Here is a 14,328-nt window from a genome sequence, read left to right as displayed (position 1 = left end):
CGAACAAACAAGAGCGACAACATCTAAACGCAACAAAATTTATGCAAGCTTTAATAGCCATGATTCTTGTAACATTTCTCACAAAAACGCAACACTGCTGACTACAAGTAAAAACAGTCCTAATGGCTACTAACAGGGTTAAATGGGAATATTCTGTTATTTTTTGAGTGAACATAGAGATGACTGTTGTTAGCCGGCTTGCACCCCCAAAGGTTTCTCTACTGGTGAGTAACATCATCAGGGATTAGAAAGAATGAAATCTTCAAGTGTCTCTTCTTGGAGGCATAGGGATAAGCCATTCTTCATTTCTTTTTGGCAACTTTTAGTATTTTTCTTTAAAGGTTTTGTGTCCATACTGCTTGTAGGTTTGGGATATAGAACAGTCATGCTTGGTGTACCAGTCAGCCATTTTGTCAGGTACTGAACTCTTGTTTAATGGGGGTGCAGGGATGGAACAGTGGTGAGAGCACTCGTCTCCCACCAATGTGGCTTGGGGTCGATTCCCAGACTCGACGTCATATGTGGGTTGAGTTTGTTGGTTGTCTACTCTGCACTGAGAGGTTTTCTCCGGGTACTCCGGTTTCCCCTCTCCTCAAAAACCAACATTTGACTTGATTTGTGGTAATTGTTGATTTCAATTTACAGTGTCCCCAATTAGTGCTTCAGCTCTAGATTGACTAGACACTTAAATAAAGTTCCTTTTAACCCCTGAGAAGGCTCTCATTAGCGAGTAAAATTGTCTGTCGTTAGATTAAGTATCACTCTTAGGATTGACAAGGTTAAGTAAATAAACTTCATTGATATTATAATGAATTATAAATATTATTGTGTAAAGTATTTTTTTAAAAAATCTTATTATGGTTTAGCCCATCCTTTTCTCTCCCTGGCATTCGACCCTGTCCAAGAACAGATGGCTATTGGCTCTGCAGATGGAAAGGTAGAGTAACAAAAGTAAATCATTGTAACAGTATCTACTAGCATCCTGTACTTTATTTTGCTGTTGTACTAAAAAGTTGGTTCACTACTGTAACAGTACTAAGGAATAATACAAAAAATAATTATCATTCTGCTTTGTGCTCTCTACCACATAGGTTCAAATGTATGACCTTTCTTTTGGTAATGGTTACCGATGCCTTTTTGATCTAGATGTGCAACAACTTCTGCTAAAATACTGGGAACAAAAAGAAGTCTTGTCTTGTACAAAATGTGAAGGACCATCCCTAATCAGCAGCCTACCTTCATGGCAGAAAGGCAACATCAGTGAGGAGTCATCAGCTTCACGAGAACCTGGGACAGCTGTGCTTGGTATCTTTTTTATTAAGAATCCAGAATATCTGACTGCTAGACAGAATGATGTTGGCATCCATGAAGTACTGTTTGGCCCACAGAATGCAGTATCAATGAAGTAAGAAGTTGTATAAGATCACCGGAGTTTTCCAGTTGTTCTTGCAGCAAATTTTGTGATTTAGTATATGTCTTTTGATTACTTCCAAATTTTCTTTTTTAAGGGATGTATTCCATGTTCCCTCCATTGTAGTGATAGCAACAACCGGGTGTGTTCTTCTGTTGAACTGCTGTAGTAGAGAGCCCCTTTATATTTTGGATTTTCAAGGTAAGTCATTCAACAAACTGTGACGATTCAATTTTGAAACTGGCAGCCACTGTACCACAAATACTTGTTGGTCTTGTCCGAGTCCCTAAACAAGCTTTTTGTGGAATGAGCGATGAACTTCCTGCTGATCTTGTTCATTCTTGGTTATTTCAAAGAACCTGTTCTGTCCAGTGATGAGTTGGATGAGGTTCAGTACAGCATTTCCTCACCAGGTTCATTTGCCTTTGCAGAGGGATATAATGGCACTGTAAGTGTGATGGGTTTAAAATGATGTTGTGTTATCTACCTATTAGTAATTGCATATCAGCCTTTGGAACATATTTGGCTTAAATTGTCATTACAGCAACTTAGGATGTTTAGCTTCTCTGTCTTGTTTACATTTTCATGCAATGAAGATGATGCGATGATGGTGTTGGTGATGATGATGATGATGGCAATGTTGTTGACGATGATGATGACAATGGCAATGACGATGATGATGGTGGTGGTGGAAATGACGATAATGGTGATGATGATGATGATGACAAATACACATCTGGGACACCTAATCAAGTTCTATTAATTTTTCATTTCAGCTGACATGTATTATTGGAAGCTTGTTTCAAAATACTGTCAACATTGTAAACATCAGGATGCCTATTATGAAGAGACCAAGTGAAAGTGACTTTGCGGTATTTTATGCCAATTTTTTTTATACTTGTCCTGTAAATTTACAATAAACCTTGTCATAGAGTTTTGAGAAATTCGAAAGTTCTCTGGAAAATAATTTTTGTGGTTTTATTTCACAGGTGCTTTCCCAAAGGTTGTCACAGTCGGTTGGCATCAGTTCCCATGAAAACAAAGATGATGAGTTTCTAGGGATGAGAGGAACAGATGTTGCTGTTATCACAGTGCTGTCAAAGTATGTTGATGCTGACTAGTAATCCCAAGGGGGGGGGGGGGGGGCTCCCATATAAAAAGTGGAGGGATGATTGTAATCTTGCTTAGGGGTGTGAAGTTCGAATTTTGGTCTCACTTAGGGTGTTCTGGGAAAAACGCAATCATATGTAGCCATGAAGGTCTCCTTTAGGGTTGCGCATGAAGAAATATTAAAGTGTACATTTACACTTTTATATTTCTTCATGTAGGTGAAAGTATTAGATGATAATGTCCTTGCCATCATTAAAAGTCACTGTATTTTTTATTTCTCTGTGTTTTAACATGGTCTCTTTTAGGGGTCAAAAAAAAAAAGGCTGTGCCATTCCCAGATTGGTCTCCTTTAGGGGTTTAATTTAAAATTTCCGACGAGCATCCTTCCCCTTCTTATAGGGGGTGCCCCCCCCTCCTCCCCGGTCTATTTATAGTGGTCTCACTTGATTAACTCAGTGGGGGAAGCTTGGTGGAAGGTGAAATCATCATCATCATCATCATCATCATCATCATCATCATCTTTATTTAAGTGTCAAATGTACAGTATTCAGCACTGGGCCACCAACTGGGGACACAGTACAGAAATCAAGTCAACTCATATCAACTGATAGGTTGCTCAATCCACAGTTGACGCTTAGTCAGGCAATCGAAACTTGGCCACATTGGTGGGAGGCAAGTGCTCTCACCACTGTGCCCTCTCTGTTCCAGGATGTTTGTTTGTTTGGTCTTAATGTTGAAATTCTGCTCAATTAACTGGTTAAAAGAAGTTTTTTTTTGGTGTTCTTGACGATGGGATTTGTGGACACAAGGATATTAGCGACCTCGAACTACCCAAACTTCCTCTAAAGATAATAATTATTAAAGTGAAGGCCCCTGTATTCTACTTTAAAACTAAACTGGACGTTGTTGCCTTTGTTGCAGTTCTCCTTTATGTAGCAACTCGCCCCTAAAGGCTGAACTTGTACCAAAATCAGCAGCCAAACAACATCAAAAGCAATCTCTAACAGGTAAGGTTCTGAGAATAGTGTTCTAAATTCCTGACCTGAAAGAGAATCTCTTCATGCGGCGTCTGTTATTTTAGGGGGAACACCAGGCATCCGTGACCACCCGCTGACATTCCACGCCAAAGTGAAATCATCAGGCTACGCTAGTGCTCGTCCAAGGTAGGGATCAGTTAGCTGTGTTGCTAAACCACGCTTCATTTCGTTTGACTTTTTTATCGATTGGAGGGATTATAAGAATAAAATCAGAAATTTGGAGCTTTGGAATCCAGAATCGCCATAAACGCTAGCACCTAGTTTTATTAATGGCTGATCTACAGCAAGTCTCCTTGTAACTTGATTCCTGGCAGTTTCCTTCTCGCTTTCAATCAGCCTTACACCTTCCAATTTGTTTGCCTTCTTCTGAAGGTCCTCTTTTAGCAACGACTTTTCGTTTCAACAGGTCCAAAATGTTTTCGCCGAACATAGGCAGTATGAAGAAAGCACCTGAAGTTTCCTTGAGAAATCCAATCGTCAGGTACATCTTACCACGATCCCTTGATTGTGAGGAAGCTGATGTGATTGACAATTTGAATTTTATTTTTCATTTAGTCGGTTGATCGCTAACCGCTCACCTTATCGGACCACCGTGCACCGGGAAGGTCGTGGCTTCAACATCAGCCCGAGCAACTCTCTGAAGTCTAAATAACTGGGGATAAAGATCTGCCTTTGTAATAGTTTCTGACACCTTCAAATGTTTTCGAATAAGAACTTCAAAACCTCTCATAATCCTTGTTCATAAAATTGCGTGGTACGTTTGAGAACTCACACAATTTTCGCTAACAAAGAGTAGGGTGTTGTGGTCCCCCTATTGTCTGGGGTGTTTCTAAAACGAAGACCTAAGACCCTGTGATCTAAACCTGTGATCCAAAACGAAGATCCTGTGATCTAAAACGAAGACCCATTGATCTAAAACTAAGACGTACCCTCAAAAAGTCAGAGCGATGCCAAAACAGCTTATGGCTGGTCAGTGGTGTGCAACATTGTGTGTCACGAAATTGTTAGAGCGGTGGAACAGCAGAAACAGTGAAACAGCTAGATGTAAGATATAATGTATCAACTTAATGTAAAAGTTCAAAACTTGTTGGCTACTTTTACAACCAGAACTGACATCACCAGCCAGTGTTCAAAGGGGGGTGTGGAGATTTTGAGATAAACAACTTGATTTCCTGTAAAACAGGATCAAGGAGCGGGGATACAGGATCAAAAACCACGGATCAATTTCCGCTAAAAGGGTTGTTTTCTTTTTATTTGTAACCTGTACGTCTTCGTTTCAGATCAATGGGTCTTCGTTTTAGATCACAGACTTAATTTCAAAAAATCCCTGTATTGTTTTCGCGATTTTTCGGCTATAGTAAAACTCCTTTCAAAACGGCTCAGAGATCACTCAAATGGCTCGCAAACTCAGTTTTTCACGTGAATCAAAGATAAAAATCTCTGCAAAATCTTTCCACGCGTAAATCAAATTAATGGCGTCCAGTCCTTGCACGGCGCTAGGCTCTCTAAATGTCAGTAAAACTCTAAGAAATGTTGGTGTGTAAGGTCATCACGTACACAAAAAAAGGCCGATCAAGGGAAGTCAGCTGAGTGCTGGACAGTCATACAGATAGATATATAACGATAGTATCGTTTTTACGTTAGGAAATCTCGAAAAGAATATCCTGTGAACAGTGAAGCCCCGACAAACTTGCAGCACAAAATGCCGCTCACCCAAGATCCGTCGCCCATCAACAGTGTTGTATTTGCAGGTAGGAGTCACCCAGAAAAACGATACTGGAGTCATTTGTAAGTTAGTCCGCCGGATAAAGTTGCCATCCAGTGGATAAGAGCTTATTGTTGCTCTCTGGATAGTGATTTATTAGATTCTAGCGCATTCCATCCTTTCACATTTGTCGCCAGTTTTGCTTGTTGTAAACCCTTGCATACTTTTCTTTTCCTTTCAGGTAATGGAAAAAATTTAGCCTGTGCTTTGGCAAACAAAACCGCGCACGTGTTGGGAGTTCCACCATCAACCAAACAAACAGTGTACACTGGTAGGAATGCGACATTGCATTGTAACGTTCAGTTATGCTGGCAAAATTTCTTTCTTTTAACGGGTGAGGTCTCGGTGGGCTCTCACCTCCTGGTAATGTGGCCCGGGCTCAGTTCCTGGACTTAATTAATGTCGTATATGGGTTTATTATGTTGAAGCTGTGGTCTACTCCGAGATGTTTTTATCCGTGTACGCCAGTTTGATTTGATTTGCTTCAATTTCATGTGATCTCATTTGATGTACATTCTCCCAAAGCTTCCCAAATTAGTAGAGCAATTGTGTCCGGGTAGATAAGCTTTCGAATTTAAGAAAGTTATTTTGACTGGTTTTTTAAAGAGATTTCATTCAGCTCACAACAATCGGCCTCTCTCCCAGGAGTGCGAAAGCTCGTGCGTGATACATTTAAAAACTAAAATTTTAAAAGACATCAAAAAATGCCATACAATTAATTTAATGTAAGGAAAATTTTTTTTCCTGCAGGACACGATGGATCGGTAACGTGTGTCAGTTTTAGTCGCGAGAATAGTTGGCTTCTGACATCATCAAGTGACAAAACAGTGAGGCTTTGGAACCAGGCCCAATCGGATCCTGTGATGATATTCTCATCTGTCAATCATAACTTTGTCTCTGAACTTGGTACCTCAGCAAATAAGCTCAAGGTTAGGGAGTGTTTAATTAATTGGGTATCGCTTTGAACTGAATATAAGGAGACAGGCTGATACCCTAAAAGGCCTTGCCTCTAAGTGGACTCTGCACTTGCTTTCTCTTCAGTTTTGATTTCCAGCGATGCTGTGTCATAGGTTGAGGGTTTGGAGCGGGTGTGCAAACCTCAGCAGCGTTCCCAGGACTTCTCCCTTCACCCCAGCCCAAAGCCAAGGGAGAGGTCCTTGGAACGAGGTTATGCGAAGATCTATGACAAGCAGCTAGCACCGGCTTCGGAACTACTTCAAGATTCAGTTGTCTAATAGGTCTACTACCTTTTTCGTATAGTCTGATATGCGTGTTTTTTTTCTCTTCCATGCATTTTACAGGATAATCCTCCATTTCCAAGGGAAATCAAGCAAGCCAAGTTTTATTACGTAGACAAGTTCATTCTTTTGACATGTGGTAATGGTCTGCATATGTACAAATATCATATTGACGTCGCACAAAAAGAGGACGTAAGAAGGTGCTTTGAACTTTATAAAAGTTTCCGAATTAGCCAGTATCAAAAATACCATAATACTCTTTCTTTGTCCCTCCACATTTTCCTTATGCACAATTTTGGAGGGACAAACAAAGAGTATTATGGTATTTTTAAAACTGGACAATGACAATAAAATGAGAGCCTTAAATGGTGTATACGCGTTCTCAAACAAGTAAGCCACCCCAGAAGCTAAGCTGAAGCCATTACCTCGGCATCTGAACCTTCAAAGACCTTGCTTTTTCTTGAGGCAAATGCAGATGGGTTAAGACTTGCCTTGCTCAAAAAATATCCCTTAATTTATGTTCACACAGTTCTGTTTAATAATAATTAGGCTATTTTCGGTTTGCAGATACCAATCGAACAGCAAATACAAGATAGTGAAGATTTTACAACAGGAACGAGCTCAACAAATAACCTGTTTTTCGGCTATTAATGGATTCCACTCTTGTATCTTTTAATCTTATTATTATATTGAGTTCCCGGTGTTTTGCACTTAAGCCCGATCCATCCGATTTAATAGACAGTTGTTAACTGCTGTATCCTTGACCTACTTTCAAGACATTGTTTTATGCTGTGGCTCCAATAAATCTATTGAAGTATTCGACATGAACGCCGCGCGCTCTGTCCGTGTCGTACTTGACGCTCATACCAGACCTCCTCACGCGATATGCCAAAACGAGGTTAGTCACAGTCCGGAATCGCGCCAGTTTACACATGTTCTGCAGCATTCGCGACTCTCTTCCCTTGATCGGCCTTTCCGATTATTAGGGAGCTGAGATTTACTAGTCCTCACTCGTGACGAAAGCAGAAGCACACCTCAACAACCTTTCCCACTTCGCTTATTCTCTGAAGTTGTCACAATTATATGTTGTTGTTTTCTCAGCCTTTTTATTGCGGAAAATTCACATTCTATTCCCTTAGAAACACGGGAAAAGTGGTCGTCATAGTTTGATCTATGACCGAGCATTCAGGAGGAATGGGTTCGATAGCGGGTTGACGTCACAAATTACTTTGCAAAGTAGTCTTCGACGTCAACCTGGTATTATCCATTCCTCTTCCTCGCGCGGTTGTAGATCGTATCACAACTAGTTTTTCCTGTTTTTGAGAGCCTCAAAAACAGTGACTTTGAAGGATAGAGAGTTGAGCGAACAAAAAGATTAGTTTTAGTCAAGTGCAAAGAATTATTGAGCGGAGAGGTTTGGCTTGAGGTGAAAGACACTTCAACTTGCTTTTAATCGGTCTCTTTTGTTCTAACAAAAGGTTCTCATTATCAAGATACTACATGTACTGAGTTTGCGTATGTTGCTTCTGCTTCCGCTTGCGTCCAAGGGCGAAAAACGCAGCAGAAAGCTACTGGTCGTAAAGTGCCGCAATCTCGCATGTTTCTCTCTTTTTTAAACTTTTACATTAGGTTTGTCAAATCTTAAACCACCACCTGAGGTTTGTCGTAAATGTTGTTCTAAACCTCTCCCGGTATTAGAAACGGAACGACGCACGTTGTTATAATTCTGGTCAAGAACCCATGACCTGGAGCCTACAACTCTACTGTGTTCGTGTAACGGCTTTTTCACAGACCGATTTACTTTTAGATTGAATTTCCCGCGAATGAGACTCCCACAGGAGCCCGATGACCAATTACAAGAAATTAAGCTGACGTCATAGGGTCACCGAACCGGAACTGCCTTTGTTTTTTCATAGGCCCAGTATGGGAGCTGTAGGCTCCGGGTCATGGGTTCCTGTTCTGGTTATTTATGTTGGGTCTAGAGAGACTTGCCCTTTATACATTTAGCTTTGAAGAACACATATCATACTGAGAAAGAACTTCCTGTAAGTCCCTTTGTAAGACGAGGGTTTCTTTCTCGATTGCCGGCTTACAGTTTTACTGCTCTATTCAGGGTTCCATGTTTGTGTCACACCCTCCCAGCACTTATGATTTATTCTTGACGGCTGCGGTCGCTGACGGGATAAAATTGTGGGACCTGCGCACAAACAGGTGCGTACGACGCTATGATGGTCATGTTAACAGATCGCAGCCAGTCGGAGTCGCATTTAGTCCTTGCGCAAGATTCATCGCTGCAGGTTCGGAGGACAGATCGGTAAGCGATGACCGGGAGAGATTGGACTCCATGCAAATGGGCGCAACGACTCCCAACATTGTTGGGAGAAGTAGGTGTGCAAACGCATGCGACAACTCACAAGGATAGGACCCATAAGACTTTTTAAACTTACAAAATTTTGTTGTCATCTTGTTTAATACTTGTTAATGCGATGGTGGTTCTAAAGTTTAACCACCCTCGTACCCAGCATCTTCGTTCCGGTTATTTGCACTGTTTCTGAACAACCAATCAAAACCGCCCCTCGAACTGATCTTTCGAGAGTCGCTCGTTTCGTCAAGCCAGCATGCGCAGTAAAGAACGAAGACTCAAGGTACGAGATTGAAGTTTAACCAGTTTCAAACTCCCAACAACACACAACAGGGTGTGCAAAACGGACGTGACATGTAACTTTCAAGAATGTTGGAAGTTGTTGGCCAACAATGTTTGCACGGAGCCTTAAATTTCCCCACAAAATCAACGAATTGATTGTTATATCTATACGTATGGTGCACAAAGAATTTTATCAGTGCCGCGTGGGAGTGTAGCGGAAACTTAACGGGCCCCTCCCATCCTGTTTGTCTAACCTACACAACACGTCAAGTGCAATGAATGTTGGCATATAATTAGTTTTCACCTAACATTTTTTGTTAGCGTACTATTGTATATATTGTTCTATGGTTCTTGTACTATAAGTTATGCTTCATCCGATTAAAATTCATTGCCTGACGATGACATCGAACATTTTTAGTGTCAAGATATCAGAATTTGTCAGACTGTCTTGCATTTCTACAACTTGCAGTTGAAGTGGTTTTAAACGCTTTTCTCTACTGCCATTATAAGATACGGATGTACTTTCCCAGCCATGAAAAACACAACAACGTCCTTGTGTTACCATCGATCTGTATCAAAGGCGTAATCATTTTGAGGCTTTGTCTCACTTGTTATTGTAGGAAATACGGTTTAAGCACCTGTACATTAGCATTAATAGGAGGTATCTTTATAATGATATGATTTGTCGTATGCCAAGGTTCGCCCACTGTTTGGTGTAATTGTGTTTTCAGGCTTATCTCTACGACATTCGAGGAAATACATATTGTCATCGTCTAACTGGTCATACAGATGTTGTGTGCGACGTAGCGTTTAATCCCGCCAAACCACAGGTAATCAGGCACTTTGAAACCACTGAATCGTCGTGAAATTAAGCTTGCTGAGCGGGAAACCATCTAAATGTCACCATCTGCGCGAAAGCTGAACGAGCGCAGAGCAATATTGGAACCCCTCGCGTCCTTAGATGCTCCGGCATTCAAGCCACCCTCCCTTCACCGCAAGTTTTCGTTTGTAATCCCACTCTTTCCCTAGAACATGCGCGGCCAGAATCCGAATTCAAAAAATCTCTTTCCTTGTTCCATCTATAGCTTGTTGCTGCTTCTCAAGATGGCAAGTTGAGATTTTACTCGGATCAAGAAATCAAATGATGCAAAGGTAAAGAGAAGATTCCGATAGGCTCCAATCGGTTAGTAGTATGTGATCAGGTGACACAGTGGTTGAGTCTCCCGATTGTTTACTGTTCCGAGAACTCAGTTATTGCCTAGGGGCTTAAATACCAATTCTTTAACGCTACACGCAACAATGTAAAATGCTGAATTCATACACTTCGAGCCTGGAAAAACCAACACCGACGCATCTCAGCAGGACTATTGTAGGTAAACTGAAAAGGGCAATATCGACCAAAACGGAAGGTGGTGGTAATTATTTTGCCTCTCAGTACTGATTAGGTATAAGTATGACAATATACCTTTTCAATAACTGTGCCTTTCAGAGGCATTTTTGAAAGTGATACTTTCCAACGGCTTGAAGTGGGTTTTTTTTTTCACACCTTAACACCCACACGGTAGCTATTAGATGTCTTGTTTTTTCAAAATTTTTGAAAGTTGCTGTGAGGAATCCATTAGCCATGGATCGGTTTTTTAGTATCCATTGCTAACGTTTTTTTCAGTTTGCCGAAACACGAGCTCGATGCCTTTTCTTGTTTTGTTTTCTTTCGTATGAAAATTTGATAGCAAACTGTAGTTTCAGATCGTACCAAGAAACGGATGTTGGTGTGCAATGCGTAGTTATTTTTTGTCGTTGACATGTCAAATTGTTTTCCATTACTTAAGCGGTCAGTTAGATTTTTCTATTTCTACTTGTGTATTTGATTTCTTGATAACTTTCTCCCATTCATTTATCCGCATGCATATATAAAGTCCCACCTTGATCGCAGTATTTGAAAAGCAAAGTCATGGCTTTTCACATGGTAACCGGAAGTGAATCAATGTGTTTGTTTTTCTATCCATCCAAATATGGCACACTTGTCAATTTTACCTGTCAGTTTATTCCAAATAAGGTGAATGACGTCAACTGTTCTCGGTTGTTGAACTTTGTCGTGTTGAAGGAAGGTGAAAATTTTCACCGGTTTGTGCCTTTGTAGAACTTGTATTCTTTTCTTGGACGAGCCAGAGTCGGTTTAGGAGTTTGCTACGAGTTTCAGTCAAGAATAGCCATTATAGACAGCCGTCTGTTCAAGTCAGGGATTTATATCTCAGCGAATTTTGCATGAACAGTACATTCGGTAAGTTGAGACGTAAATTTTTTAGGTTACTACTACCTGCTGAATTTTGACAGTGTTGCCACCGCGATCTGGACGAGCGCAATCGTTGTTTTACAGAATTCGCTGGGGAAAACGATTTGATTTAAGGAGAATTGGGTAATGCAGCTTCAACTTTGCGAAGGGAGAGTTTGAAACTGCAGTTATGTCCCTAAGGTAAATTGCTGCGCAAGCAAAGTTCGGTTAAGACATTGTTGAATTTTCGAACGTCAATTCGGTTGTGAGTAAGGCTGTCGAATTGAGGATTGATATTAATCAAATTCACTACAGGAATTTGTCTCTTGCAGGATGCTAACAGAACGCGCACACGGAGTTAAACGCAAGCATAGCGAAGTTGATGCCTACAGCCACGAGTTACATGGCCGATGCATTCAACGAGAAACTGTGTTCAACATTTCGATCTGCAAACTGCAGAAAAGCTTTGCTCGCCCGGAGCCAGTCTTGTGCAGAACAGTGCTGATCTCGAATACTCTGCGTCTTATCGAGGAAGACATCAGGGAAGAGCGAAGAACTTTAGAAATGACTGTCGTTAGCGGGGTTAGCGACGAGAAAACATTTCAGCGAGCAATCGGCAACAATAAAGAACGAGTGACTTTCACTGCGCATAGTATTGGCACGCGATCACGCGAAGGATTTTCCATTGCTAAAAGTTCTCTAACTTTTGAGCAAGAGTTAAATATCTTAGGCGACAAGATGGTGAAGGAACTTGAATTCGACATCGATAAACCTCCAAACGCTGCACAGGAAATGCCCGAACTTACGGGTCGAAACACATCCCGCGCAGCCGATGCGAACGACAATACCTGTGAGAAAGCACTCAATTGTAATACTGAAGCAGACACGATCAAGGAAGTAAGCTGTGGGAGTCTTCTTGGATTAGAATTAACCGAAGAACTAGAGTTTAAAGACGTGGATGTCTCGCTGTATGACTTTGACGTACCCAATGGCCCTTTCCCGATCGACTTTGATGAATTTTGCAGCGCTTGGAACCTCGGCTCGACCAGTGTAGCTGCTAGAAGTTTGCCTGTTAGGTGTAGCGACAGTTTAAAGCTTGGACGAGCGAACGAGTTCGCCATCGATGAACTAGACCAAGTAATGCAGATATTAGTTGGATCTTGATTGTAAATGTTAAGTGAAAGTGACTGGCTCGCGTTTTCAATGCACACAAATCCGAATTTATACTACTTGTATAGTATACTCGGTATAGGGGGCAGTTTTTAGTTCGTTTGAGAGTTATAGTACCTCTGGTCTATTTATATTCCGTTTTTTGCGATTGAATCCACAGCGTTTTATATGCATTACCTCATAAATATTTCATCAGAATTATTTGGAGATGTATTTGAAGTTGTTTAAGAGTATTTTTACAGCATATTTGTAGGTAATTTATACTGTATTATAATTTTTGGTAAGTATATATTATACTTTAACAAGCTTTGTAAGTTCAGTAGGCTTTTAAAACGGCCTTATTTCATGCAAAAAGTTTGAAAGTTAAAGTTCTCCAAATAGTACACAAAGAATCAAAATCAAGTGATTTGAAATTAAATCACTGTCATTTGTTAGATAGTTGCTGAAATATGGAAATGTTCATGTTGAGAATTTTCATATAATTATTGGAGATTTATTCCAAACATTGTAAAGAATGACACGAGAAAGAGATAATGATACTATTATAATTTAATTGTATGTACATTACCGTTACTGGTAGATAAATAATTATTATATGATCTCAAAAGTCGAGGATTCACAAAATAGTGAGTTTGGCCAATATATTGCTGCAAAAAGCTTAAGTAAAAAGGTATTGCCAGTGGAAGTGTTTGTTCTGTCCTCTTTCACAAAATCTTTTTTATGCAGAATATTTTCCTGTTCAAAAACAATGTTGGTTATCTCTGTCAAAGAAAAGTATAGTATTAAACACCTAATTTCCACTTCAAATCTAGAATACCGGTAATCTCCAGAGATACACCTCACAACGAAGCAAATAATGAACAAATACTGGTGGACAAACACATAGAGTTCTATCTTCTCTGTCCGCCAACTAGCCTCGGTACAGCTGCCACTCCTAAATAAAATCAGAGATTTTTTGAGGAAAGTGGGCAACTATACACACAGGCTATCCACCAACATGGCAGCAATTATGTAATGTGAAAACTAGGGCTAATTCCCACTGCTGGGTCCCTTTCCAGGGGTTTCAATAACTTCTGAAATAGCCGTCCATGATAGCCCATTGAAGGCGGCAGTTTGACAAGTTTATGATAGCATTTTTAGTCAAAAACCAAGGCAAACTAGCAGGCGGCGGTATACCGCCGGTAACCGGCTTCTATTGAAACCCCTGCTTTCATACTTGTTCCAATCCAACAATGAGATTTATCCATTTAATTCCCTTTATACACTTGTGTTTTTAACAAGATTAGAAAGCTAATTATTATTAGAGAGGCCTGAAGGTGTTAAGGGAAGAAAGCCAATAAAGATGAGGTGTGATTAATGGCTGAAAAGACAAAATGGGAAAACTTTGCTTAGTCAGGACAGAGAAACAACTTTTTTTTCAGAAAATATATTTGACAGGTACTGTAATTCCTTTGTCCTTTAGAGGTTTCAACGTCAGAATAAAGAGAATATTTTCTTTCTACCTGGTGAAGTTTGATCAGGACATGAAGACCACTCCACTGTAATAATGAGTTCCCCCATACCCCTCTTGAAAGAGGAAACAGTCAAATGTACAATTTAAGAGAATGTATCCTTTCAGTGTTAATCTGTGAAAAATGAATTTTTCCACGTTTCGAAAATAAGCGGGAAAATATTCTCTCGA

The 14,328-nt window shown here is 40.3% G+C and overlaps 2 protein-coding genes across 3 annotated transcripts in view; both read left to right on the top strand.

Annotated features, from left to right (window-relative positions):
* Positions 1–14,148, top strand: part of LOC138027755 (WD repeat-containing protein 27-like) — a 17,007-nt gene extending 2,859 nt beyond the window's left edge. Inside the window, exons 3-23 of one of the 2 annotated variants that reach the window (XM_068875356.1) lie at positions 1–224; positions 366–417; positions 867–937; positions 1,092–1,405; positions 1,509–1,612; positions 1,768–1,859; positions 2,188–2,283; positions 2,401–2,513; positions 3,443–3,528; positions 3,603–3,684; positions 3,965–4,039; positions 5,203–5,309; positions 5,505–5,594; positions 6,074–6,252; positions 6,625–6,761; positions 7,129–7,226; positions 7,338–7,459; positions 8,675–8,875; positions 9,937–10,035; positions 10,291–10,357; positions 11,810–14,148. The exon at positions 1–224 is cut by the window's left edge and continues 342 nt beyond it. In XM_068875356.1, coding sequence (XP_068731457.1) covers positions 180–224; positions 366–417; positions 867–937; positions 1,092–1,405; positions 1,509–1,612; positions 1,768–1,859; positions 2,188–2,283; positions 2,401–2,513; positions 3,443–3,528; positions 3,603–3,684; positions 3,965–4,039; positions 5,203–5,309; positions 5,505–5,594; positions 6,074–6,252; positions 6,625–6,761; positions 7,129–7,226; positions 7,338–7,459; positions 8,675–8,875; positions 9,937–10,035; positions 10,291–10,350 — 2,223 coding nt within the window. In that variant the 5' untranslated portion in view covers positions 1–179 and the 3' untranslated portion in view covers positions 10,351–10,357; positions 11,810–14,148. The remainder of the gene's footprint in view (positions 225–365; positions 418–866; positions 938–1,091; positions 1,406–1,508; positions 1,613–1,767; positions 1,860–2,187; positions 2,284–2,400; positions 2,514–3,442; positions 3,529–3,602; positions 3,685–3,964; positions 4,040–5,202; positions 5,310–5,504; positions 5,595–6,073; positions 6,253–6,624; positions 6,762–7,128; positions 7,227–7,337; positions 7,460–8,674; positions 8,876–9,936; positions 10,036–10,290; positions 10,358–11,809) is intronic. The other variant, XM_068875357.1, reaches the window with a different exon arrangement.
* Positions 11,811–14,148, top strand: LOC138027756 (SERTA domain-containing protein 2-like). Its single transcript, XM_068875358.1, has one exon. The coding sequence runs from the start codon at positions 11,811–11,813 to the stop codon at positions 12,639–12,641; it is 831 nt and encodes a 276-aa protein (XP_068731459.1). The 3' UTR covers positions 12,642–14,148.
* Positions 14,149–14,328: the final 180 nt, after the last annotated feature.

This window comes from Montipora capricornis, chromosome 12, assembly GCF_036669925.1.
Source record: "Montipora capricornis isolate CH-2021 chromosome 12, ASM3666992v2, whole genome shotgun sequence".
Classification (NCBI taxonomy): Eukaryota; Metazoa; Cnidaria; class Anthozoa; order Scleractinia; family Acroporidae; genus Montipora; species Montipora capricornis.
This window is presented reverse-complemented; position numbering and strand designations above follow the sequence as displayed.

Excerpts from the sequence above, each read along its gene's own strand:
- LOC138027756 (XM_068875358.1), top strand. The coding sequence starts at position 11,811 with ATGCTAACAGAACGCGCACACGGAGTTAAACGCAAGCATAGCGAAGTT.